General features: G+C 37.0%; 3 protein-coding genes and 1 long non-coding RNA gene across 4 annotated transcripts in view; all 4 read left to right on the forward strand.

Annotated features, from left to right (window-relative positions):
• The first annotated feature begins 4,147 nt into the window (after positions 1 to 4,147).
• Positions 4,148 to 7,241, forward strand: LOC144452840 (uncharacterized). Its single transcript, XR_013482374.1, has 4 exons — positions 4,148 to 4,307; positions 4,742 to 4,858; positions 5,834 to 5,956; positions 6,474 to 7,241. It is a non-coding gene; the product is annotated as an uncharacterized LOC144452840 (long non-coding RNA).
• Positions 7,242 to 8,366: 1,125 nt separating this feature from the next.
• LOC144452601 (uncharacterized) lies at positions 8,367 to 17,251 on the forward strand. Its single transcript, XM_078143721.1, has 7 exons — positions 8,367 to 8,450; positions 10,770 to 11,016; positions 11,456 to 11,512; positions 12,075 to 12,230; positions 12,911 to 13,039; positions 13,720 to 13,834; positions 14,377 to 17,251. Exons 2-7 carry the CDS (start codon positions 10,813 to 10,815, stop codon positions 14,439 to 14,441), a joined length of 726 nt encoding a protein of 241 aa, XP_077999847.1. The 5' UTR covers positions 8,367 to 8,450; positions 10,770 to 10,812; the 3' UTR covers positions 14,442 to 17,251.
• A 132-nt stretch (positions 17,252 to 17,383) lies between these two features.
• Positions 17,384 to 26,869, forward strand: part of LOC144452752 (sulfotransferase 6B1-like) — a 21,486-nt gene continuing 12,000 nt past the window's right edge. Inside the window, exons 1-3 of the mRNA XM_078143901.1 lie at positions 17,384 to 17,874; positions 18,805 to 19,031; positions 20,050 to 20,176. Coding sequence (XP_078000027.1) covers positions 17,709 to 17,874; positions 18,805 to 19,031; positions 20,050 to 20,176 — 520 coding nt within the window. The 5' untranslated portion in view covers positions 17,384 to 17,708. The remainder of the gene's footprint in view (positions 17,875 to 18,804; positions 19,032 to 20,049; positions 20,177 to 26,869) is intronic.
• LOC144453092 (sulfotransferase 1B1-like) lies at positions 21,418 to 23,014 on the forward strand. Its single transcript, XM_078144369.1, has 3 exons — positions 21,418 to 21,426; positions 21,767 to 21,944; positions 22,415 to 23,014. Exons 1-3 carry the CDS (start codon positions 21,418 to 21,420, stop codon positions 22,522 to 22,524), a joined length of 297 nt encoding a protein of 98 aa, XP_078000495.1. The 3' UTR covers positions 22,525 to 23,014.

Genomic DNA, 26,869 nt, shown 5'->3' on the forward strand with positions numbered 1-26,869 from the left:
CACAGGTGTGGATGAAACACAGTTATTGCGCTAACTAAAATTAATTAATATCAATCGTGTGTAGTGTTTGAATATTTTCATAACATGTTGTGAATGTAAACATAAAACCACGGAGGTATCAAATCTCAATAAAAGGATAATTATAAAAATCGGATAGTGTTAATAAAAAGTAATTATTTTATCCCAATGAATTTACATCATGCTGTCAAAATACTGATTTGATCATCATTATTTGATTAATCTTGGCTTTCAACTTGTCTCAATATTGACACATACATGTATTTTCAAAAGACATATTCAATGGAAATTAACGGCAAAGCTGGGGTTGATAAGATGACGGATTCCAAAATGATGTTTCTTATTTCTTTGAATTGATAATTAATCCCATTTATGTTTTTAAGTACTACTTTTCTGTCAGTCAGTCAGTCAGTCAGTCAGTCAGTCAGTCAGTCAGTCAGTCTGTCTGTCTGTCTGTCTGTCTGTCTGTCTGTCTGTCTGTCTGTCTCTATGTATGTATGTATGTATGTATGTATGTATGTATGTATGTATGTATGTATGTATGTATGTATGTATGTATGTAAGTGTGTATGTGTGTATGTGTGTGTGTGTGTGTGTGTGTGTGTGTGTGTATTCGTTGATATTTCTGTGGTCTTATTGTCGTTGTTTTCTTGTGTGACTGCACTAACATGTGTGAGGTAACAACGTAGTGAATACACTCCTTCGTTCAATGACAACACTCGTAAATGACATATGGTAAATAGGGTATATTATAACACATCCTGTTCATATACCCCTCGGTGATTGGCTTAGATCGTACCACGTGGTATGTAAAAATATATACTGTGAGAATTTTTCTCTATGTTAGTTTTCCAAATTCAGATTGAATTGTGATTAGGAGAGGGTATTTTCTAGGGGATTCCTCCTCGTCTATACCCACTCCAACTTGGTTCCCTCACTCCCTTGTACCTATTAATAATAATAATAACTTTATTCGTCATGTCGATCATGAAATTTTTTACGGGGGGCACTAAGAGAGACAGTGACCAGGGAGAAACAGGTTGAAGTTATGGTCCGTTCAGTTGACAAAGGACTTATTCCAGTCTAAATTGATGTTGCCTGCAAGTGTTCAGCATCCGTGCCATTTAAATGTCTTATAAATCACAGCAAATAAGTAAACAACCTATAAGATTGTCACGTCATACAGTGTTCGATATCGATAAAGACAACCTATAAGATTGTCACGTCATACAGTGTTCGATATCGATAAAGACAACCTATAAGATTGTCAGGTCATACAGTGTTCAATAAAAGAAACCTTGTACATTGTTGTATATCCTCATTATATTCTAATGCCTTGTTAATCATTTCAGTGGATATTATAATAATTGTCATCTCTACAAGCGAGACGGCAATTAAACAAACAACTGTCTGAATTATGTCCTGTAGTAGGGATTGTGTCAGATGAAATACAATCTCAATACAAAGCGTATTAAATAATCAATTCATCGCATAAGGAAATGAAGGGACATTTTGTAACAGGAAATTGTGGAAAGTTACAGTACAATTGTAATAAATCACTTTAACAGCAAACAATGTAAAGTTGGCAGAAATGTTTGTCTTAACTAAATATATCTAAGGGAGCATTCAGTAATTACAAGGGGGTGGGGAATTAGGGGGGTCACTTTTTACAAATCGGTTGTTGGGAGAGGGCAATATTTTAGAAATGGGGTTAGGGGAGGGTCACATTTTACTTTTACTAACTGTACTCTCTAAGTTAGCATTTTTTTTTTCATTTTGGCATATGCATAGTTGTATGCAAACTTCATGCAATATAGCCGGAAGGTGCACATTTCGTGACTCCGCATTCTTATTAGCTATGGACATGTTATGATCATAACATGTTTCACTTTTACTATAGCACCCTTGGCATGGCAATGGCAATGAACAATTCAAATCTGCCTTGAATTATGCCTCAATGCATACACTGCATGCAAACTCCATGCAATATTGCCGGTAGGTGAACACTTAGTGACACCTCAAAAATTAATATTATATTAACTGTTGACACAGTACTTTGCATAGGGTGGACCTGGGGAGAAATGGGGGGGCGGGCATGAAAAAAATTAGGGGTGCGAAGGGGGGGGGGGGGCATGAAAATTCTGACGGTCTGAAAGGGGGAGGGGCATGAAATATTTTGTTCATGATTTGAACCAAATTAAACCTCAGGAGCAGTTGTTCACGGCAATAAGTTCGAAAGTCTATATTCAGTGACGAGATGAGTGATTGCCATGCGAATGTGTTTGTGTATACCTTAAACTCTCTTCCCCCTCTGTCTGTCTGTCTGTCTGTCTGTCTGTCTGTCTGTCTGTCTGTCTGTCTGTCTGTATGTCTGCATGTATGTATGTATGTATGTATGTATGTATGTATGTATGTATGTATGTATGTATGTATGTATGTATGTATGTATGTCTCTGTCTGTCTGTCTGTCTGTCTGTCTGTCTGTCTGTCAAACCTCAGGAGCAGTTGTTTACCTTGTACATTTACAAAATTGTTCACTTCATTTAGTACCTACCATACATCCAATTGGCCAAGCAATGTGTGTGATATTGCCCATAAAGTGGCCATATGGATGACGAATTGATATTTATTTTGGATTTGTTTTTGAAAAAACGATGTGAAACAAAATATACCAAAACAAGGACCTGGTATATGTTGTTTCATGTATATTTTAAAGTACAAAAACCTGGTAGAGATGTTTTATGAATAAAAAATCCAAAATAACTATAAATTCGTAATCCATACAGAATATAAATTGCTATCAATGATTCAGACAGCCTGAGGTTTTTTTTTGTGTGTCTGGAAGAGACGGGTATCATTATCACACTGCATTGAAATGATAAACAACGAATTAAATTATTGATGATTACATATCCTGACAATATACAGGGCTGCCCTTTTACTAAACATTCTAGACTATCTGTTACATAATGTGACAACCTTAGACAGTTAAGTAATTATCTGGTTATAATTGTTAATTGGCTTGGATGCATGCGTTGGTCCAATTCTGCTATTCCTTGGTTATTGCCCTAGCTTGTTTGCGGTGCTAGTGGTACTCCATTTAAATTTCGTGTCAGTGGAATAACATAAAACCCGCGAAAAACTTGTAATTCGCTAAAATGTCCTTATATATAACTTAAAAACTTAAAAGTAAAATTAGTCACTATAATGATATATAATAGTAACAAACGTGGAATTGGTATACCATAGTAGAGTTATTTTATGAATAAAAAATTTGGTTTAATAAATGGATTTGGTATATGTTGGTTCATGTAGATTAAACATAGTAGAGTTGTTTTATGGTAACAAATTCAAACTAACTATAAATTCGTAATCCATGTGGCAACTTTAATGTAACAGACTATCTATTCATTCAGACAGTTTTTTTTGTTTGTGTCTGGTGAAGGAAAGACACGCTTATTATCAACAGAAGTAAAGCATGTATCATCGTCGTACGCCACGACCTCTTTTACGGCACCGTCCAAATGATTTCGCAGTGTCGTGGAAGAAATAACAACAGCTCTGGTTTGCGAGAAAGAGCATGTATCGACATTTTATGCAGTATATGAATGAGGCATTTTTTGTGATCACATAAATAGGAGTGGTGGTGTTTCCGGTTTTCAATGTCTTCAATATATATCTATGAACTTTTTTGTCGTTATTGTTCGTCATTCGGCACGGAAATATATGAACTAGTCTCGAGTTTGCGCCGTGTTCCTGAACAATCCTCAGAGAAAAAAATATGTACAGCCAATGAAATGTTTTCATTGCTTTACACAACTAACGGGTTTGACAACCAAAGAAAACGGTGTTCACAATAATCTCGTGTTTTAGAAAGACCAGTATGTTGATTTAAGATATAACTTCATACCACGTGATCAAAGTCGAGAACGTGTCCAGGTTTTAACAAAGCTTACACAAACAGGACGTTCTCTTCTATCATATTCACTGGAACAATGCATAGTTTAATGACCCTAGATGGTTAACGACCCCTAGGTGGGTACCGGTTAACGATCCTACATGAAATATGCTTATAAACCATTGCCAGGAAACTAATGTTTTTTATCTACTGGCCGAGTATACGTCATGCAGACGAGCATTTATATAGTGGGCTAGTACTAAAACAGACAGTCGATTCAGACACCGAACACAACAGTATATCTACCGTTCAGCTTACACCTAAAGCGTCAAGATAATGAAATCTACTTTGATTTTTATCACTGTTGTTCTGTTAGTGGCGGCATTATCAGGTAAGGGCTACCCTACCTCATTTTTTTTGATATTTTCGTTTAAAATTAAGAAACAATAATATCAAATCAAGTTTTAAAATAGGCGGCACGATGTTTTGCACATCTCACGACAATTGTTTTTTGTTTCGAATTACAAAAACAAAATGCAGACACTGGTAGTTCTCACGCTTATGAATTTTTACTGTCATAAACAGTTTTGTGTTTCAATCTTCCTGGTTTCATCTGACAGTGATGTTGATTTGTGTTCACAGATAAAATATATCATTTTTACCTCCCGTGAGGTTATGTTACGCTTCTGTCTGTCTGTCTGTCTGTCTGTCTGTCTGTCTGTCTGTCTGTCTGTCTGTCTGTCTGTCTGTCTGTCTGTCTGTCTGTCTGTCTGTTTGTCTGTCCTTCCATAAACATAGTTATTCGTTGGTTTGTCTTTCTTCTAGACGTGGAGGCATGTCATTTCTTGGAGTGGGAATGTGCTGATGGGGAGTGTATCTTTCATACACTGCACTGCAATGGAGTCAACAATTGCAACGATAACAGCGATGAAGTTGATTGCTGTAAGTTATATCCAGATAATTATTTGATTGAAACATGATGATAAATAAGCTAATGAATATAAACATAGCCTTACTTTATTAATGTTATTCAATTAAGTTAATGAATTTATGATATTGATATTAAGCCAGAGCACATTTGTCCACTGACAACAAATCTACACAACTCTTTCAATTACTGTAACAACAGTTTTTTGAATAAATCATTCTTTTATGCGAACTTGAACGAAACCAATCGAGCGTCTATGAATACCAACGTTTACTTACACACAGTGTAAGCTAAAACGTTACCATTTACGTGGAGTATTGAAAGTACCAAGTTTCAGTGAAACGGCGGTCGAATATCAAGAACATGATACTTTAATTGGTTTTTCATGAAAACGGTCACATAAACAAGATTTAATTATAATTCACCTACAGCTTTGTGTAATATTGTATTTCTACACTTTTCGTTGTCTTTCACGTATTGTCTGGATCCAAAGATGATTTTTTGTGTTTTTATGGACAATAAAAGCATATCTTATCGTATCATTTTATGAAGAAATAATTAATTTTAGCGTAACCTTCCCTAGGCCCCTTCAAAAGCATATAGGAGACCCCATTCACATGAGATATGTATCGAATGTTGCATATTTTTCTTCATTCAGCTCGAAAATACGGGTGATCTAAGGGGCTTTGTCATTACGAGTCGCTAGACGAGTAGTGACAACCGTTAGGTCACGAGTATAATAATGCAATTATTATATTAAATAATTATTATAATATAATTATACCATTGCCAGTTACATAAGGAAAATTGGGGAAAGTAATGGCAATTTTGAGCGTTATGACTCATATTTCGAACACAGCAGAATCAATGACGTAGACACACGTTGTCGTGACGTAGAACGACCAGAGTATATATTCCATATTTTTTGTTGAACCTGGCTTGTGCATGGTATATAGGAGTTTATACTTTTGTTTTAATTCCATACACAGCCGGTTGTTCCGTGCCATCCCAAGAGCCATTGTGTGACAATGGTGAATGTATCTTTCCTTATGATGTGTGTGATGGATACTATGACTGTAGTGATCACTCAGACGAAGTAGACTGTTCTTAAAGTAAGTAATCTTATTATAACATTTATACCAACCAACCAACCAACCAACCCACCCAACCAACCAACCAACCAACCAACCAAACAACAAATAAACCAACCAACCAACCAACCAACCAACCAACCAATAAACCAACCAACCAACCAATAAACCAACCAACCAACCAACCAACCAACCAACCAACCAACCAATAAACCAACCAACCAACCAACCAACCGACCAATTAATCAGCTCACTGACTCACCCAGACCACTCCCTCCCTCCCTCGCTCACCCCCACCCACCCACCACTCATTTACATATTATTAATTATTCATTTACTTATTGTATTGATTTATTTTTGTATTTTATTTGACATTTTGTTTCTGAGTTTCTAGATAACAAGAGGAAATCTCCCTTGTTACACTCTAGCACATTCACGTATTAATCATAATCTTAGAGTTTTTTTTAGTATTTGCTGTTAATAAAGTTGTTGATTTTTTTCTAAAATTCTTTTTCTGTTTTTTTTTTCTAATCTGCAGATCACAGATGTAGACGTGGACTAGTTGGTGAACAATTTACCTTGCCTACTAGTGGAATCTAATTCAAGTCTTCTCATTATTGATAATGCTATTATATTTTTATTTGATTTGTTTGTTTGTTTGTTTGTTTGTGTGTGTGTGTGTGTGTGTGTGTGTGTTTGTTTGTTTGTTTGTTTGTTTGTTTGTTTGTTTGTTTGTATCGGACTTGACACTGAATTTGAAGTTTGCACTTACCGCCCGTTTCATGTTAGTGTTCACTGGATCCATTTGCTATAACCACGTAGAAACTAATAAGAAACCACACCGTGACATTCTACACTAAGATAGCAAGATTGCGATTTCTTGCTACATTTTGTCAAAATGAAATTAAACCATTGAAACCACACACTGCAAATAGAACCAGACAAACGGGCGCCAGTGGCTTGATGTCTGCATGGTAACATGCCAGTTCATATCATTTCAAATTGATAAAATGTCGCTAGAAACTGTATTGATTGTAGCATATGTGTAAGGTTGTGTCAACCCACAGAAAGTAAGAACTTGTCTGTGATCAAACAAAGTCTGTGAACACTAACCTGAAATGAGCTGTAAAACCGTATTGTGTCCTACGTGTCTATCGACGCATGCGCAGATTAATAATTATTTGTCTTCAGTATCGATATCCCCTCTCCTCTTTTTCATTAAACACCAACATTTTGTCCTTTTCTTTGCATCGTGTGTGATTTTGAAATATTACTATGTTCAATAAATCAAAAGCAACTCTTGAAATTTGTTGTCAGTCTTGATTTATAAGTATAATATTGAATTTCATTAAATAATATGATCAAACAATTCACACAATAAATACCATAACTGTTATATCAATATATCAATTCTACATTTTTATTTTATTTTAACTCCTATGTCTGTATTTTCACTGATATCCCTAATGTAATGTTTACACACACACACACACACACACACACACACACACACACACACACACACACACACACACACACATATATATACCCACTCCTACTTGGTTCCTCCACTCCCTCGTACCTATTACCGCCATCTTTTCGATTTTATCGGCTACTTTTGAAATTAACCATAGCCTTGTCTAGTCCATTCCAATTTTCCTAAATCTTGGAAGATGAGTAAAGTTAGCCATATCACGTGTCACATTTGTTGATCTATCATTGGACGTCAGAATGTAGTCCACGATTAAAGACAAGCATATACCTGACATGATGAGAAATCTGACTCTAACATTGTGATGTCAGCAAGATGAAGTTTTCATGGAAGAATTTGGAAGGCAAGATGAAGATGATGATGATGATGATGATGATGATGATGATGATGATGATGATGATGATGATGATGATGATGATGTGATGATGATGATGATGATGATGATGATGATGATGATGATGATGATGATGATGAGGAGGAGGAGGAGGAGGAGGATGATGATGATGATGATGATGACTTACAGCTTACAACTACAGTGATTTTTCGAACTTTGTACTGGAAATGTTAAAATAGAAATGTACTCGTCAGTGATATACTGTTATAATGACGTAGTGGGAAGGGATTGGAATGTTTTCCCTTAGACGGGGGGGGGGGGGTTCTTTAAAAAAAACGCTTTGCACAGGGGCATACCTTAACGAAAGTTTAATAATTTCACCGATTCCCCCGCCATAAATGATACACTGTCCCTTATTTTTTTTTAAAACTATCGGTCATTTATATATTGTTTACATTTTGTATATTTTATTAAAATCATATCATAATAATACAGCGTTTCTGTATAATTATTGCATCACTAAAGAAGTATTGTCGATGACATCAGGAAGTCGAGAGTGACCCGTGTCTGTTTAATAAATTTCCTCATAGACGTTCCTCCGCATGTGGAGGTCAAACAATTCAAACAGGAACCAGAGACGAACGACGTGTGTTACAAGCAGTGTAAGAATTGGCTGTGTTGATCGAATGGTAAGTTTTCTCTGTTTCTGACTGTCAAAAATGTGAAAATAGATGACATCTGAGAAATGTCAATGTAGACAAAAACTTAAGTTTGTTTGTTTGTACACTCAGTGCTTGTTGGTACCGTGAATGCTGAATTGACTATGTGACCTTTAAGTGGTGTGACCTTGTGAATGGTACCGTATTCTGTCTCCGTTGCTTGCAATAACGGTGACTTACAAACTAGCAAGAAGACGACACACTCTGATAAAACGGACGATTTACAAGTACAATTCGGTCATATAAACACACCATGAGACTTGTCATGGTTACTATTACAGAATACCGTGGTTTCAGTTCCAGAGACAAGATGCTGTAATAAATTAGTTGTATGAATATGAATGTGAAGATTTTGTTTGTTTTGTCGTAACCGATACACAAGTCACCGAGGCCGCTGTAACTTATAAGTCATCGTAATCATTGTACGCTGATTTGATATGAATATATTATATTCATATTACTTTATCATATTCTCATTAATTTAGAGTATATACAACCTTTATCAACTGTTCAAGCCAACTTGTTTCTCACAGTGCACATAAGCTTATAATATTAATCACGCTATTTGGTCTTGCTGGGTTTCACTCTCTATCCTTGAACGATACGGTCACACTGGTTTACTGCAGAGATTACATACTCAGTTTGATCTCAGACCTATAGACGTTTTCAGAAAAACAACAACATTGATTTAGTGACTAAAGAGGCCACGTTTAGCCCGACTACTGATAACAAGTCATCGTCGTAAACCACAGCCTCTTTTACGGCACCGTCAAAATGCAAAAAGCGTTATTTCGCAGCGTCGCGGAAGAAATAACAGCTCTGGTACCATGGTGTGCGAGAATGTGACAAGTTAGACTGGTCTACTCGCTGGATCCGTGACTAGGCCACAGGGACTGTGACTAGGCCACAGGGACACGTATTATTGCTTAGATTATTGTTTTCCTACTACGGAAAATATTACATATCTTGATATAAACAGGCTAGAGTAAGCGAGGATCGGCGAATGGACAAGCGGAAGTAGTCAAGGTTCTCAGATCTCCATACAATATGTTTACCCCATTCCCCTATGTAGTCGATATGTCATTTCCTCGTTTAAGGATATTTCTGCGTACTGCTTATCAGTGACGTCAGAGTTTCGGAGAATCAGAAATTCAAATGTATGACGTTTAAGAAGTCATGATTGTTTATAAAATTATAGAGAACTGAAGACACGTCATAAAAAGTAAAGTATATGTCGAAGTGCATGGTAGAAAACATGTATGTATTGTATTGTATTGTATTGTATGTATGTATGTATGTATGTATGTATGTATGTATGTATGTATGTATGTATGTATGTATGTATGTATGTATGTATGTATGTATGTATGTATGTATGTATGTATGTATGTATGTATGTATGTATGTATGTATGTATGTATGTATGTATGTATGTATGTATGTATGTATGTATGTATGTATGTATGTATGTATGTATGTATGTATGTATGTATGTATGTATGTATGTATGTATGTATGTATGTATGTATGTATGTATGTATGTATGTATGTATGTATGTATGTATGTATGTATGTATGTATGTATGTATGACTCACTCGGTCTATGTCACTGGATGTCATTAGTTTGTCCTAAATAACGGTACTTGTGAGTTCAACACATATCCCTGTAATTCACTTTTATGAATGTACCCTCAATAATTACATAGGACTCAAAACTACTTACTATGTTAGTGTCCTAGCAAGGACCATTATGGATAAGGGTTAGGGTGTAAGAAACGTTGTGTCGTTCCACCCTCACCGTCCTCCTCTGAGAGGTGTTGATCGATATGTGAGGGTTCCAGGTCACGACATACCTTACAGACTATGTGGTATACATATGTATGGAAATGCCACATCGAAAACAAGGTCGTAGAGAATATATATATATATATATATATATATATATATATATATAACTCGGTGAGTATCAATCTGCTAAGACAGTGCTCTATACCGCAGTGGCAGAGCGTAATAGTTTTGGTAGTACTGGAACTCTTTCTTGGGTGTAACTCGGAGTTTCACGCATATTGCGATCATCAGACACTCTGTGTCTGATGATCGCAATATGATCGCAATATGCGTGAAACTCCGAGTTACACCCAAGAAAGAGTTCCAGTACTACCAAAACTATATATATATATATATATATATATATATATATATATATATATATATATATATATATATATATATATATATATATCATGCCTGTAAAATACTAATCCGATGTACTTTTCTTGTTTTCCTTAGACAGAATTACTCTCAGTGAACATTACAAAAGATATTTGTAGCCATGGAAAACGAAAGAGGACTATCAAATGAATACTTGACGTTGAGGGCAGCAGTAAGAGGGGGTTTCAATCATAAAGGGGTCTTCAGATGTGCTATGTCTCAGATTGTGTTTGGAGTTCTATCAATATGTATTGGTATATCAGCAATTCTTGTCCTTTGTTATCCAACATTGTTAATTGGATCGCCAATATGGTGTGGACTTTTTGTAAGTACTACTATACTGTATATTCGTATGAAGTCCTTTGGTGAACGCTTTCATTTTCATGCTGAAACTGGGCCATTCGTTCACCCTCATCAACAACCCCCCTCATTTTAACCCGTATTTCTACACATAGACTATACTCGTCACTATAACCCTCTTTGCCATTATAATGTGTCGTACTTCAACAAGTTTGTCAATAAGTTTGTTAACATATATTAAAACATGCGTTGTGGTACACCAATGATGGTTCATATTTTCCAATAATGCTAACGTATATCAAACATATTTCCAGTTGCCACACCTCATCGTCGCAAACCACAGCCTCTTTTACGGCACTGTCCAAAACACACCGTCTCGTTATTTCGCAGTGTCGGGAAAGAAATAACACATCTGGTTTGCGAGAAAGCCACACCTATTAATTGTTTGTTTCATTCATCTTCAGTTCATCGCAACTGGGGTCATTGGTTACGTCGCTTCGGCCAAGAAGACCGACAGACATGTAAGTAAGATTTGCATAAATCTAATTTAGTCAAGACCGACTCACATGTACATAAAATTTTACATCTATTAAATCAAATTAGAATAAACCTATCAATTGATTACATTAGAGGTACGTAAACTGACGTACGGTAATTTTCAGACGTACGGTAATTTTTGCCGCATATTGTACTCTCAGTATTCTACTTACTGAAGCATACTTATGGTACCATTACTTGCAATTGACTAAACTCACCCCTTTATAATCAATCTGATGACGTAATTTATCATACGTATAAAAATGTCAAGGAAACCGATAGCTACTATGCAACAAACTGTTCTAGCAATGCCTGGATGCAATGTCATAGAACACATCGGCATTAACATTATACATGATTTTGTGCAAGTCTATAGTTTAAAATCAAGGTTTTATGTAAGTATTTTGACTTGAGTAAAAAGTTTATGGGCTCAGTTTGTGCCGCTTTAACGAGTTTCAGCGAGCGCTATCGTAGTTACATATCAATGACGTAGACAGGCTAATCTATCGTACCCTAAGAATTTTCTTGTTTGACTTTTTTTTTTAGATCAAATTGTGTATGGTGACAGCGTTTCTTTCACTCGCCATATTCGTTGTGATACAGATCATTCTATGTTTGATGTCATTGGCCCAAGAAAATTTATGTTATGATAACCAGCTGTTTAATGTAACAGACCCAGATCCAAATGCAGAATCCGTTGAGGTAAAGTCATTTTGCAATTTTGATATGCAAACATCAAAGTTGAAAAAGTTTGGCGCGAAGTTGTCAACTTTGTGTCCATTCACGTGTATGCACCAATCAGTAGTAATGTTATACAGATAATGTGAAGCAATTTATAAGGTTCATTCTGATTGGTTAGAAAACACGAAACAAGCACATCTTTTGAGTGACTGTATTGTTAATGAGTGATGATGTACAATACATGTATGGTTTCCAATCAGTAGCAACCTTGCAATAGCTTCACATCACCCCTATCCAATCAGAAGCAACCTTGTAATAGCTTCACATCACCCCTAACCAATCAGCGGCAACCTTGTAATAGCTTCACATCACCCCTATCCAATCATTGACAACCGTGTAATAGCTTCACATCGCCTTGCGGTATGTGAGCAATGGTTGTCTTTCCGTCAAATTGATGCAGTGGTACTATCATGCCTGTGGTTTCCTGATCGAAGTAAGATACCGCCGATTTCATAATAGTGTTCATTGGCTCTGCTTGATACAATTATGCAGAACCCAATAAAAAACTGCACATTCTGCGCTTTAAGGTAACAAGGTCGCAATTTCTTGCTACATTTTGTCTAAAGTTAAATTTACCCAATGACAGTCTATTATGATTCTATTTCAAAAACGTATTCTCACTTTTTTTTTTCACTCAAAAGGACGTAAATACTCGCTTGATAGTAGATCTCCTGAATTTGACGTTTGCAAGTGTTGAAGGTCTTGTCTCCCTTATTAGTTTCATATATTGCTGTCGAGCTGTTTATTGTCGAAGAAATGCTACCTACAGTGTGAGTATTATGTTAATTGATCAAACCTTATATTTTGGTGTGATTTGGTTTTGGCCGTCCTTTACTATATGAAGGCTGGTTCATCATCGCGTGTTCAACCACAGGAACAGTACAGTGCACGTGATCACAATGTATTTGCATACTATATTAGACCTTAGATAATAGTACTCGATATTATACCCTAATACATTTCTGTGATTAGCACATGCATATAATGAGTGACCTAAGGGGCCTTGTCACTACGAGTCGAGAGACGAGTAGACACAAATCCTTAGATCGAATAATTTGGAAAAATAATGACGATTTGGAAAGTCTTGAATCACAGTTCGAGCACCTCAGGACCAGAGGCGTAGATACGAGTTGTCAAGACATAGAACAACCAGGATATCAAAACCCATATTTCTGTTCGAACGCGTACAACCTGGTATGTGGTAAAATGGTGTAGGAAGCACAGAAGTATATCAATATGTCTTTTTAAGGAGTTGTCAGTCCATACGGACAACGGAAACATACAACAACCACTTAGTTATTTCGTAACTTACCTAGTTGTAAAGTGTTTCTTGTTTCACCTGGTTTAAAATAATAAGTATATGCGAGTGGATGGTGACCAAGCTACCAGACAATTGCATGCTAACATACGTTACTTTTTTCCCTTCATTTTGTTTTGTTGTTGCTTATAGCCATATGCAAATTTATCAAACGAAGCTGACGAAATACAGCAAGACCCAACGTTACCAGTTGGTTCATACAATACTGGTGATATAGGAAGAAATTATTCTGGGTTGCCACGTTCAGGTAAAGATTAACCCATCTGGACCAACGAACAGGGTCCCAGAAATACATTCTTTACTTTTTCGAACTTTGTACTGGAAATGTTAGAATATAGAACCAGTATGGTTTATTCGGCGAATTTGGTTTTGGATTTTGATTTGAAGGATATGGTCCTCTGTTCTTCAGGTGCGCCATTATCATTTTTACACTTACTTTGTCAAATAGGTAGTCTTGGTTACCCAGACTCCTCTAGCTTTCGCCACTAAACCACTCACCAGAACTCAAGAACATGGTCCAAAATGTAATGTTTACTTTTCAATCACTGAAACTTAAGTTTGTTTATACTTTATTGTTGTTAGGGTAATAATATGTTGGGAGAATGAATAACAACAAAACCTTTTATTCATATGTCTGTGACAAAATGAGAGAATATATTGTCCATGGTTCAAAGAATCACTAGGGTAATACAATATAGTTACTTTGGATCGGTAAATGGCAGTGTTTTCAGCTTTCAATTTTCATTATTCAAACATATGTTGATGAAATTCTGAACATTTTTTTTGCAGACTATGAAAGACAGAATTTTACCCAGGACCCAGTTTCTGATGCAGATGACAGTGTTGTCATTTAAGAATTGGACATTTTGTACCATCTTACATTCACGCAGACGACAATGTCAACGATGTGATTACTTTCGCTTTTTTGAAAGAAATCTCATGAAAAAGATAGATTCTGATTGGTGTTATAGCAAAATATAGTATTGAAGATTTCATCGACTCATAACTTGCAAGGTGTCTTAGATCACACGGGAAGTCACTAAAATCACAGACAACTAAGAAGGTAAATGTACACTGTAACATCATGAAAGTCGTCAGCAACGCCATTCTACTGTCAGTAAACGAAACCAACATTCATTCAGACGCTTATATCAACAAGCTACAACAGAAGTTTTAGTTTGAGTCTTAATAATTCGACACCGCGATTGCGGCTGCCGTATTTTCCATTACTTAAAAAACAATCTCGGTCGTATTTTCTATTCACATTGTCCTCGTATTTCACGTACCTTTGCGCATGCGTGTCTTTTTGTTTATAGTCCTAACAAAGTGATCTATACAGTCACACGTGTTACTTATCTGTGATACAGTGTGCACAGAAAGAGCCTGCAGCTATTACCAGATAACAAAGGGTTTGCCTCATAACTCTCGTACCCCATCTCAAACACTCTTTCTCTGGACAACCGAAGTTATAACAAGACTAAAGCTACCATACCATAGGAAAGAAACTTAAAACATTAAACTGTAACATTACTAACAAACTAGATAGAGTTAGTCTCGATTACCCAGCCTCTTGCCGTTGAGGGCTTCATCCCCAGGGATAAAGTCCCCCCCCCCGGTAAAGCCCTCCCCGGGAGCCCTCCATGGCAAGAGGTTGGGTAACCGAGACTACACGAGAGTAACAATAGCGAATGGTATTTGTTTGCATCGTCTACATTATACAGTGTACACACATACACGTCATGGCTGGGTGATATGCATTGTCACAGGTTTTACAGCCAAAGTCGTCAGACCTCACCGAAACAATGGCGTGACAACCATATTTACAACTTTGCATTATGGGTAGATAAGAACAGCACTTCAGACATGCCGAATTATTCCAAATGAAAACATTATATAAATATAAATGTAACACATTTTTACCACGTGACCGAAGACATTAAAGTCTGATAACTTGCTTTGAGTTTAAATTCATACCAGACTTCGATGACGTTATTGATAAGAATGCATTAAAGTTACCTGGATTTTGTCTACATTGTATTGTCTGAAGTAATAATAATATTAATGTTAGTTTTTATACAGTGCTTTCCCATGGTGTGCTCAAAGGTCCACTTCGAAAACGGATTAAAATTTAGGTGTAACAGTTGTCTGTCAAAGCTATAGGAAAAGTTGGTCATGAACAAAAGAATAATCCTATGTAATACTTATAGCTCCACTGATAAGATAACATTAATGTGAGAACCTGGGATTGAAACCCTGGCCTTTAACTTTACACTGATAAGATAACACTAATGTGAGAACCTGAGATTGAAACCCTGGCCTTTAAGTCTACACTGATAAGATAACACTAATGTGAGAACCTGGGATTGAAACCCTGGCCTTTAAGTTTACACTCATAAGATAACACTAATGTGAGAACCTGGGATTGAAACCCTGGCCTTTAAGTCTCCACTGATAAGATAATACTAATGTGAGAACCTGGGATTGAGAACCTGGGATTGAAACCCTGGCCTTTAACTTTACACTGATAAGATAACACTAATGTGAGAACCTGGGATTGAAACCCTGGCCTTTAAGTTTACACTCATAAGATAACACTAATGTGAGAACCTGGGATTGAAACCCTGGCCTTTAAGTCTACACTGATAAGATAACACTAATGTGAGAACCTGGGATTGAAACCCTGGCCTTTAAGTTTACACTCATAAGATAACACTAATGTGAGAACCTGGGATTGAAACCCTGGCCTTTAAGTCTCCACTGATAAGATAATACTAATGTGAGAACCTGGGATTGAGAACCTGGGATTGAAACCCTGGCCTTTAACTTTACACTGATAAGATAACACTAATGTGAGAACCTGGGATTGAAACCCTGGCCTTTAAGTTTACACTCATAAGATAACACTAATGTGAGAACCTGGGATTGAAACCCTGGCCTTTAAGTCTCCACTGATAAGATAACACTAATGTGAGAACCTGGGATTGAAACCCTGGCCTTTAAGTTTACACTGATAAGATAACACCAATGTGAGAACCTGGGACTGGAACCCTGGCCTTTAAAAGTTTACACTGATAAGATAACACTAATGTGAGAACCTGGGATTGAAACCCTGGCCTTTAAGTTTACACTGATAAGATAACACTAATGTGAGAACCTGGGATTGAAACCTTGGCCTTTAAGTCTCCGCTGATATGATAACACAAATGCGAGACTCTGCAATTGACACCCGGGCCTTTAACAATTATTACCCCGGTACAGACCTATATCGACACAACAGCCTTTATTTCCTAAACCACCGAGGAGCATGCAATACATTGCAGCCTTTATAAGTACATATGATTAAATCATTCACATTGCAAGCTTTATCCTATCAGGTCCCTAATTATACAGCTGGGTGGACTGAGGCTAATTGTGGTTCAAATCTTGCCAAAGGGCATTAGCCATTCAGTTAGAAACGGCAGCGGCGAGGCTCGAACCCTGTATGTTTAATTTTATCTCACTATCTACACACTGTTTTAAGTTACCGTTTACTGATTCTGTTTGATATAACCATGCAGAAATCAAAATAAGTAACTCGAAATGGGCTGTATTTGTCGTATAGAAGATAAAAACATTCGCAAGTTAGCTTGCGAAAGTCTCCGATCATTTATTTCATTTTTATTTGAATAAAACATTATTTTTAACACAACGTGTGCTCTTTTACGTGATATAATGACCCGAGTGAGTGACAGCACAGTTTCGGCGATGTGTGATGAAAGTTATTGTAACGTAAGCTTATCTGTTGCACATACTATATATCTATAAATATACGCTTCCTCGTTCCCAGTAACCAAAATAAACTGATATTCAACGATCGCATGGCACATAAATATGTATCTGATTTCATCCGATTTTTTACAATATGCTTACCTGGAAGGATCGTTCGGGAAGGGGCAATGAACACATTGTCGGAACTGAAATAGCAGAGGTGGAACGTGTATGTTCTTGTACATGTACGCATGTACAGGGCATGGTGGGGATATGATACATGCGACAACAGAGTATTAGGGCAAGAGGTCATCACCTGTCTATGTTGACAGCACTGGTACTTTCAACAGCAAAGCTCAACTCTGTGACGGAAAATGACTTCTTTTGGTACATACAAGGAAGATGGAAGTTTCAACAATGACACGTTCATGTACAAAGGGTCAAAGTTCTCTTGGTTTAGTCCACGGGAAAGTATTGAAGCGATGCAAACGTTTGAAGTAAGGGAAGACGATATATGGTTGATAACCTTCCAGAAATCAGGTTAGTGACAGTCTGAGGCGGCCAGTAGTTAATAATGGAGTTCTTACCTGGTGGCGGTGTTAGGACATCTCTCAGTGGTTGGTTAGGAATTACACCCATTCAGTTGCAGCCAACGAATACATTTCTGAATTCCTGCGAAAGAGTGAAAAATAGACTATGTTGACACATTTATTGATGATTAAGGGGGAAAGTGAAAACTGTTCATATGTGTCCTTCCGCCGCCATATTTCACGACAATCCCTCCCACTGAACCCACGTGACATGTGCCCACTGCCCAGAAATATATCACGTGTCTCTCTTTTCCCCTCTACCTATATCGGAATATTCCCCACTGCCATCCCCTCATCGTTCAGCTTCATCTCCCAATCTAAACTAAGGTATAAAAATACCAACGAGTGCCACTGGCACACTCGGAGAACATCCATCCATTGCATTTATCTGTTACTTTTGTTAAAGGGGCACGGTCGACTAGTCTTTGTTGGTTTCTTACGAGGGTGGCAGTCTGTCATTTTACGGTCTTTGATGTTCCCTTTGTTGGCATGGAAATACAATTTTCTTTACGTTATGGCAATTACTACAATATGTCGAATAATTTCAATAACTGATACAGATATAGTAAGAAATTCCTAAATGAAACGGAAGTTATAGACGAGCAATTGTTTTTTTTACCAACAAATGTGTCAGACACGTTTGAAGAATTGACATCTGAGTCATGTCACGTAGACGGGTCACTTGGTCACAGACTGACCGTATGACCTTTGGTAGTCACTTTGTTTAAAGGTGCACGGTCGACGAGTCTTTGTTAGTTTCTCACAGTCCACAACTATAAGGGTCTTTGTTTGTTACTTGTTTTATCAGTTTGTTTTCATAAAGTAAACTTAGACTAACACAGAGTAAACAACGTCATATTTTTTTTACATATAAAACTAGGAACAACTTGGGCTACTGAGATTCTTGTCAAGATTCTATTGGCAGCTGGAAAGGATTATGGACTAAAAGATGACCCAAACGCTGAAAATGCACCCTACCCCGAATTCCACCATCCCCCAAAGGAAGCCAACTATAAGACCCTGGCTGAAAAGAAAACACCCAGACTGATCGGAACCCATCTCCTACCAAGTCTTCTACCACCTCAGTTATTTAAGGTCAAACCTAAGGTGAGCAATCTGATTGGCTATCAATGCATCACGTGGGATGGGGTTAGGTGACGTTGGAGTGAGGAGTGTTGGAAAGATATTCTATAAATTGGTTTTACTACATTTATTAGTCAAATGTGGTAAATTTGTTTAATTTATCTACAAAATGCATCAATGCAATACATCACGTGGGATGAGATTAGGTGACTTTGGAGTGTGGGGTGTTGGAATGTTATTCTATACATCAGATTTAGTACCTTATTGTTGTATAGTATTTTATCGTATTGTATTATTGTATTGTAAGTACTGTATGTATGTGTATCATGCTGTATCTGTCGTGCTGTTGATCATTTTGAGCAACACAAAGACTTATTCCTTTTCGATTTTATAGTCGTATCGGTCAATAATGTAATCAAATCTAATTTGTAAACAGTCAAATGTGGAGAGTTTGTTTAATTTATCTGCAAAATTGAGATGCTGATTTTTGAGTTATTGAAATGGGGACAAAGAAGTGTATGTTTTGTTATGTTGTTAGTTGATGTCCAGTTAGTCATGAAAAGACACTTTAACCACTCTGCATCGCGTGACTTATCTATTAGAAATTTAAATTATAAAAATTAGCTATGAACAGCCCTCGGTACATTGGGGTACGGAATTCTGGGATTGGAGCCCAATATGATATGCTTTTTATTCGTATTATATTAGGCCATCGGCCTTTATATACAAAGATTATAAACCAACATTTATTCGGTAGTTTACAAACATATTTAATTATCAATCAATGATGCTCTTTTTTGAAAAACAAAGTAAAACATATCGTGAAAGTTGTCTAATTAAATGGTCATGTTTTGTTGTTACTAATATATAAAACTTTTAAAGAACAGGTGGGTCGAAAAAATATTCTGGAATATATTTCCTACTTTTGTCATCATAAGTAGGACAGACAAGACAAAAGTGTGTGTGTGTGTGTGTGTGTGTGTGTCTGTCTGTCTGTTCGTTTACTTGTCTTTCTCGCTGACTGCCTTTTTAATCTCTACAGGTCATCCATGTGGTTCGAAATCCAAAAGATGTGGTTGTATCATACTATCACCATTTGAAAGCTTTGCCTCTTGTACCAGATCCAACATCGTGGGAGTCACATTTGGAAGAATTCATGACTGGCGAAAGTAATGGAACTATATCACATCCTTATATATCTACTAAGTATTATTCACCGTTAAAATATCATCTTTGCATCTGAAATCGCTGTAATGCTTGGAGATTAGGTGTAATATACAGTACTACTGTCCACATCCCATACACACAAATAGCGCCAATGGTATTGCAGCACAACTGTATAGTTTTAAAATTGTTTATCCACCTGCTGATCCAATTATTCATTTGCTGAATAATTATCCAGTTGCCTATCCAGCCCTGTTGTTAACTAAATTGCAATATATGTGATGATTTGGCTATTGCTATGGGCGTGGTCTTGTTACTAGGCACATTTGCATACACTTTTGGAATGTTTATTCAGTTTATTAATCCATGTTGTTATCTTTGCAATATATGCGATCGCTGGGTTGTTGCTATAGGCATGGTCTTGTTGCTAGGCACATTTGCATAGACTTCATTGAATGTTTGTTCACTTGTCTAAAATTGCTGTTGTTATCTTTGTGAAACACACAATTGATTGGCTATTGCTACGAGCGTGGTCATGGTTGCAAGGTATATTTGCATACATTTTTGCACATCCATCGTTACTAAGGGCGAGGCCATGGTTGTTTGGGCCAATTGTATCAAACTGTTTTGAACAAAATATGCAGAATGTCACTTCTAGAAACATCTCACCTAATTTCAATCTCAATGACCAACTACTTTTTGAGATATAAGTTTTTGACCAAAATTCACATCTTTACACCTAATTTGCATATCACAGATGAGATCATTATTTCTTCATCTATACACCTCCAGATGCATCCCCAATAAATCTCAGCACAATCTGCTCAGTAGTTTTGGAATTAAAGATTTTTGACCAAAAAGACACATTTTTGGCATTAATTTGCATATTACTCAAGGAATCATGATGTCATTAACAAATCTTAATTAACACACCCCTAAGAACATTCCCACCAAAATTAAGACTAATCTGCCCAGTTGCTTTTGAGTTGAAGTTTTTTGACTAAAAATGACATTTTTTGACTCAAATCACATACCTGAGATGCGATCATTTTGCTTTGAACAATTTTCAAACTAGACACCAAAAGTAATGTCCACTGTATGAGAAATGGCGCCGTTTATTTTGAGCAAGTCACAAAGTATATTTCATGTACATTTTTACAGACATCTTTGGAGATTGGGCCACTGAAAATTTGTATTGTGGGAACATCGTAATGATCCAAATGTTTTGTTTTTGAAATATGAGGACATGAAGGCAGTAAGTATACATGTGGAGCACATTGAAATATAATCAGTCTTGGCAGTACATATTTGTATGCAGTGAAATCACTTGCCAATAACCCTGCAGAGTTTATGGCAAAATAGTGTTCTAATATTATATACTGTCGAATCATTATCCCAATCAATATTTGACAAGTGTCACTACAGAAAATAGATTATAATACATGATGTGTACCCAAATGTGTCATATGATGTTTTCTGTAATACATTTTAACGGCTAGTATATACAAAGTTATACATGTATGGACAGCATGCGTCATAAGCTAGGTTACACAAAGTTATCAAACTGACTCTAAGAATGGAATGTTTATCTGTAGGATTTGGACAGCAATGTGCGGGCAATAGCTGACCATCTGGAGTGTAAGCTCTCAGATGACGTCATCAAACGAATCAGTGAAGAGTGCACCTTTAAATCGATGAAAGAAAGGAAAGTAAGGGAAGGAATCAGCCAAACTCTTCACGTAGAGAAAGGAAAGTCGCTCTTCTTCAGAAAAGGTATGACACTAGTATGTAACACATTTGACTTGCACCTTGGTAACTTATTTAATTTTGGAATCTTGAAAAGAAGCTCTACTGCAATTGACAGGATTGTCTTCAGGCATTTTGGGATTTCCTGCAAAGTTTTATGGGAACACCTCTGGTGATGACATCATGAATACCTCAATCTCTTTGTCCTGATGAATGCAGAGAGTGTTAAGACAATGAGATTACTTTGTAAAGCAAACCATTTTACACACCTTTATTTTTTTTTAGAAATTTTATTTCTCTTCACAACATTCTCATGCTTGCCCCTTTATTTTTAGTTACATCTGTAGCCTGTTATATTTCCTCTCCCAATTCTACCTTGTTATTTCCACCTTTCAATGCAAATGGCACAAAAGTTCCAACATTCAAGCTCTTAATACAGAGTGGTAAACACGTCAATTTCTTCATTACCTACTATGTATAACTTTGTATTTACACAGGAGAGATTGGCAATTGGAAACAACACTTTACGGTTGCTCAGAGTGAGGCATTTGATAAGTGGTTGGAAACCGTGATTGGAGAATCTGGTTTAACATTTCGTTATGAGTAGTGTTACAATGTCAATGTTAAACGTTCTACGCTCAGCGTAATTTCTAGTTCGTAATTTCATATTAGTAGCACTTCTGTTTTTACTATGTCCAAGTTTTAAATGTTCAATATACATTACCATTTCCAGTTGTAACATTCGTCACTACTGATTTGTAATGGTATAGTGCTGTCTGGTTGTCTGGTTGTCTGTCTGTCTGTCTGTCTGTCTGTCTGTCTGTCTGTCTGTCTGTCTGTCTACCAGTCAGTCAGTCAGTCAGTCCGTCCGTCAGCCTGCCTGCCTGCCTGTCTGTCTGTCTGTCTGTCTGTCTGTCTGTCTGTCTGTCTGTCTGTCTGTCTGTCTGTCTGTCTGTCTGTTAAAATTTCATGTACAGAACATGCTTACAGAAATAACAATCAAAAGGCTACCGTTCTGTCCTTACAGAAGGCACTCAGTTTATTAGTATCATTAACCAGGACATTACATATTTTTGGTTTGGGAAAAACGAATTGTATCGTCAGAATGTTTGATGGACATTTTCCACTTGAACTTTAAGAAATCAATAAACTAATCTTTATTTAAAACTGTTGTACTTTTTATTTTGATATTTATAGCCCCTTTATTCTTAATGCACTGTTGACAATGATGTACAATTAGATGCTTTTCCCCAACATTTTTCTTCATTCAGCGAAGGAATATTTGAGTGACCTAAGGGGCCTTTTTCACTGGAGTCGCTAGAGTCGTATTTTCCGGCTGAATGAAGACTCTGAATAACATAATTATAGCACTGCCAGTATTAGCAAAGAGAAATCGGGGAAAGAAATGGCAGTTTTGAACGTTTTGACTCATATTTCGAACACAGCAGAACCAGTGACGTAGATATGCGTTGTCGAGACATAGAGGGGACACGTCGCCCTTTGTCGTAACTTAGAACTCAGACAACTATCTATAGTTGTGGTCTGAGCTCCTACGCAGCGATATCCCATAATCTAGTCAGGACGAATTTGTACATCACTGTTAATGTTTGTTATACTTGATGTTCTGTGTTTGGTATTGTGTATAATGCTATAATATTGTATTATGGGTGCAAGGTATTAGGGCGCCCATACTTAATTCTATATTCTAATGCTATGTTTCTCATCATAACGCATTCAAATGATGGGTTGTTCGGTCTTAGTCCAGCTTGCAGACGGAGCACGGGTCTAGATTACTTACTTGACCCTCAACACCGCCCTGCAAAGAGGAATGTACAATCCTATCTCGAGTGCTGGAGCAAAATGCACCCGAACCAATTACAGAATGATTATGTACCCAACGATCAAATTTTAGCAATCGATCGAATATGTACGTTTTACATCTCTTTGACAATAACAATACCTGGTAAGTGCCAAAAAAGTGGGGAACTTTCCGGCTGTAATTTCAAACGTTCCACCTTACAAACGCCGCCATATTTGATCGTAGGTCATTGTACGTAATAAGGCGAAACCCTGAAATTATGCTACCAGCATTTATGGAAAGCCCAGGTTTCGCGGCTTTAAAGTCAAAAGTCAACTTAGAACCATTTACCTTTTCAAAGTTCCCAAATGTCCGCAGTAAACGATAATTTTCGTTCTCATGGGGTCACCATCTTAAAATCTAATTATGTCGTAGAGGGCGTCATTTATCATTTCGTGAGATTGCAAAAAGTTTGGGGTCATGAGAATTATGGAATTAAGTACGGTTGCTCTATAGACAGATAACAATTCACAGTCATGTCAACATTTTGATGCAAAAAAAGTTTATTAAAGAGGTGATAAAATCAACAATATACAGAATTGAATGTAATCGATTTTAGTATGCCGAATTATGCTTAATACCTGGGAGGTTCGTTCGGGAAGGGGCATGCGCAATGACCGGTCGACCATATTGTCAGGATTGAAATAGCGTAGGTGGAACGTGTATGTTCTTGAACGTGTGCGTGTACAGGGCATAGGCCGGGGTATTATATATGTGACAACGGAGTGTTAGTATTAGTATTTGGAAGATAAAAACATTGGCAAGTCGGCTTGCGAAAGTCTCCGATCTCTTTTTTTTTATTTGAATAAAATATTATTTTTAACACAACGTGGGCTCTTTTACGTGATATAATGACCTGAGTGGGTGATTGCGAAACTGTACAGTGGAATGAAGGCGTATAGCCCTTACGAGACTACTAGTAACTAGGATTTTCTTTTGCAAAACTAAAAATGAATAATTGAAGAATATGAGACTATTGACAAACACAGTTTCGGGGATGTGTGATGACAGTTATTGTAACGTATCTGTTACACATACACATATTATATTATATATATATGTATACGCTTCCTCGTTCCCAGTAATCCAAATAAACTGACATTCAACGATCGCACGGCACATAAATATGTATCTGACTTTATCCGATTTTGGACCATATGCTCACCTGGGAGGTTCGTTCTGGAAGGGGCAATGACCATATTGTAAGGACTGAAATAGCAGAGGTGGAACGTGTATGTTCTTATACGTGTACGTGTACAGGGCATACGTCGGGGATATCATATATATATGTAACAATGGAGTGTTAGGTCAAGAGGTCATCACTTGCCTACGTTGACAGCACCGGTACTTTCAACACCAGCGCTCAACTCTCCGTTTCGGAAAATGACTTCTTTTGGTACATACAAGGAAGATGGAAGTTTAAATAATGACACGTTCATGTACAAAGGGTCAAAGTTCTCTTGGTTTAGTCCACGGGAAAGTATTGAAGCGATGCAAACGTTTGAAGTAAGGGAAGACGATGTATGGTTGATAACCTTCCAGAAATCAGGTTAGTGACAGTCTGAGGTGGTCAGTAAATAATGGAGTTCTTACCTAGTGGTGGTGGTGGTGTTAGGACACCTCTCAGTGGTTGGTAAGGAATTACACCCATCCAGTTACAGCCAACGATTACATTTTCTGACTTCCTGCGAAAAAGTGAAAGAAGGACTATGATGACACATTTATTGGTGAATAAAGGGAAAGTGAAAACTGTTCGTATGTGTTGTCCCAGTGTCATATTTCACGCATGCCCTCCCGCCGAATCCACATGCCCACTACCCAGGAATATAAACGTTTGTGTCTCTAGTTTCCTCTCTCCCTATATCGGAATACTCCCACTACCATCCTCATCTTCCAATCTGGATAACGGCATAAACTTTAAGAAATACCGACAAGTACTGCTGACACACCACGTGAACTTTTATATATCTATTACCAATATTGCCCTTCCCTTGCCTTCTCAGCTGAAATACACGTTTTGCCAGCTGAGAGACTGTGTTTTGCCCTTCCACCGACCGTTACAAAACACCCCATCTCACACTGAAAGACGGTGTACGAACAGCTTCGTTCCGGCGTTGGCTGCACCTGCATTTTTATCACTGGCATATCAGGTGGGAATGCGGTTAGAGTCCGATTCATGATTACGAAATGTTGCCCCAAACTGTGACTCGTAAGTCCACGTTATTGATCAAGAAATAAGAAATACTTCATTTTCTTAGTCACTATTTTTAATAATGAATACATGTAGTTCTATGAGGTATTCGAAGTATCCATAAGTTTGACGTCATTTCTACCGTCATGAAGGTGTTATCAAGAAAATGGCTTACGTTCACAAATAAACATTACAATCTAATACGGTTTGTGGAATTTGCAGTCGAAACACGCAGAAACGTTAAAGGTTACAGTCTATCACCTTATGGGCTTTGTTGGGTTACTTTTCTTTATAGGATATGGTCGACTAGTATTTTGTTGGTTCTTACATTTAAAGAGTGACAGTCTGTCTTAGATGTTTACTTCTGTTGGCATGGAAACACACTTTTATACGTTTATATGGCAGGTACTAAAATATGTCGAGTAATTTCAAAATAACTGATACAGATATCGTAAGAAATTCATCGATGAAATGGAAATGATATAGACGAACAATTGGCTTTTCACCAAAAATTCGACAGACACTATTATTTGGTACTTTTGAAGAATTTGCATTTGAGTCAGGTCACGTAGACAGGTCACAGGTCACGAGTCATAGACTGACCTTATGACCTTTGATAGTCACTTTGTTTAAAGGTACACGATCGACTAGTCTTTGTTGGTTTCTCACAGTCCACAACTTTAGGGTCTTTGTTTCTTACTTGTTTTATCAGTTTGTTTTCGTAAAGTAAACTTAGACTAATACAGAGTAAAAAACGTCATATTTTTTACATATAAAACTAGGAACAACTTGGGCTACTGAGATTCTTGTCAAGGTTCTATTGGCTGCTGGGAAGGATTATGGACTAAAAGATGATCCAAATGCTGAAAATGCACCCTACCCTGAATTCCACCACCCCCCAAA

This window comes from Glandiceps talaboti, chromosome 23 (genome assembly GCF_964340395.1).
Source record: "Glandiceps talaboti chromosome 23, keGlaTala1.1, whole genome shotgun sequence".
NCBI lineage: Eukaryota > Metazoa > Hemichordata > Enteropneusta > Spengelidae > Glandiceps > Glandiceps talaboti.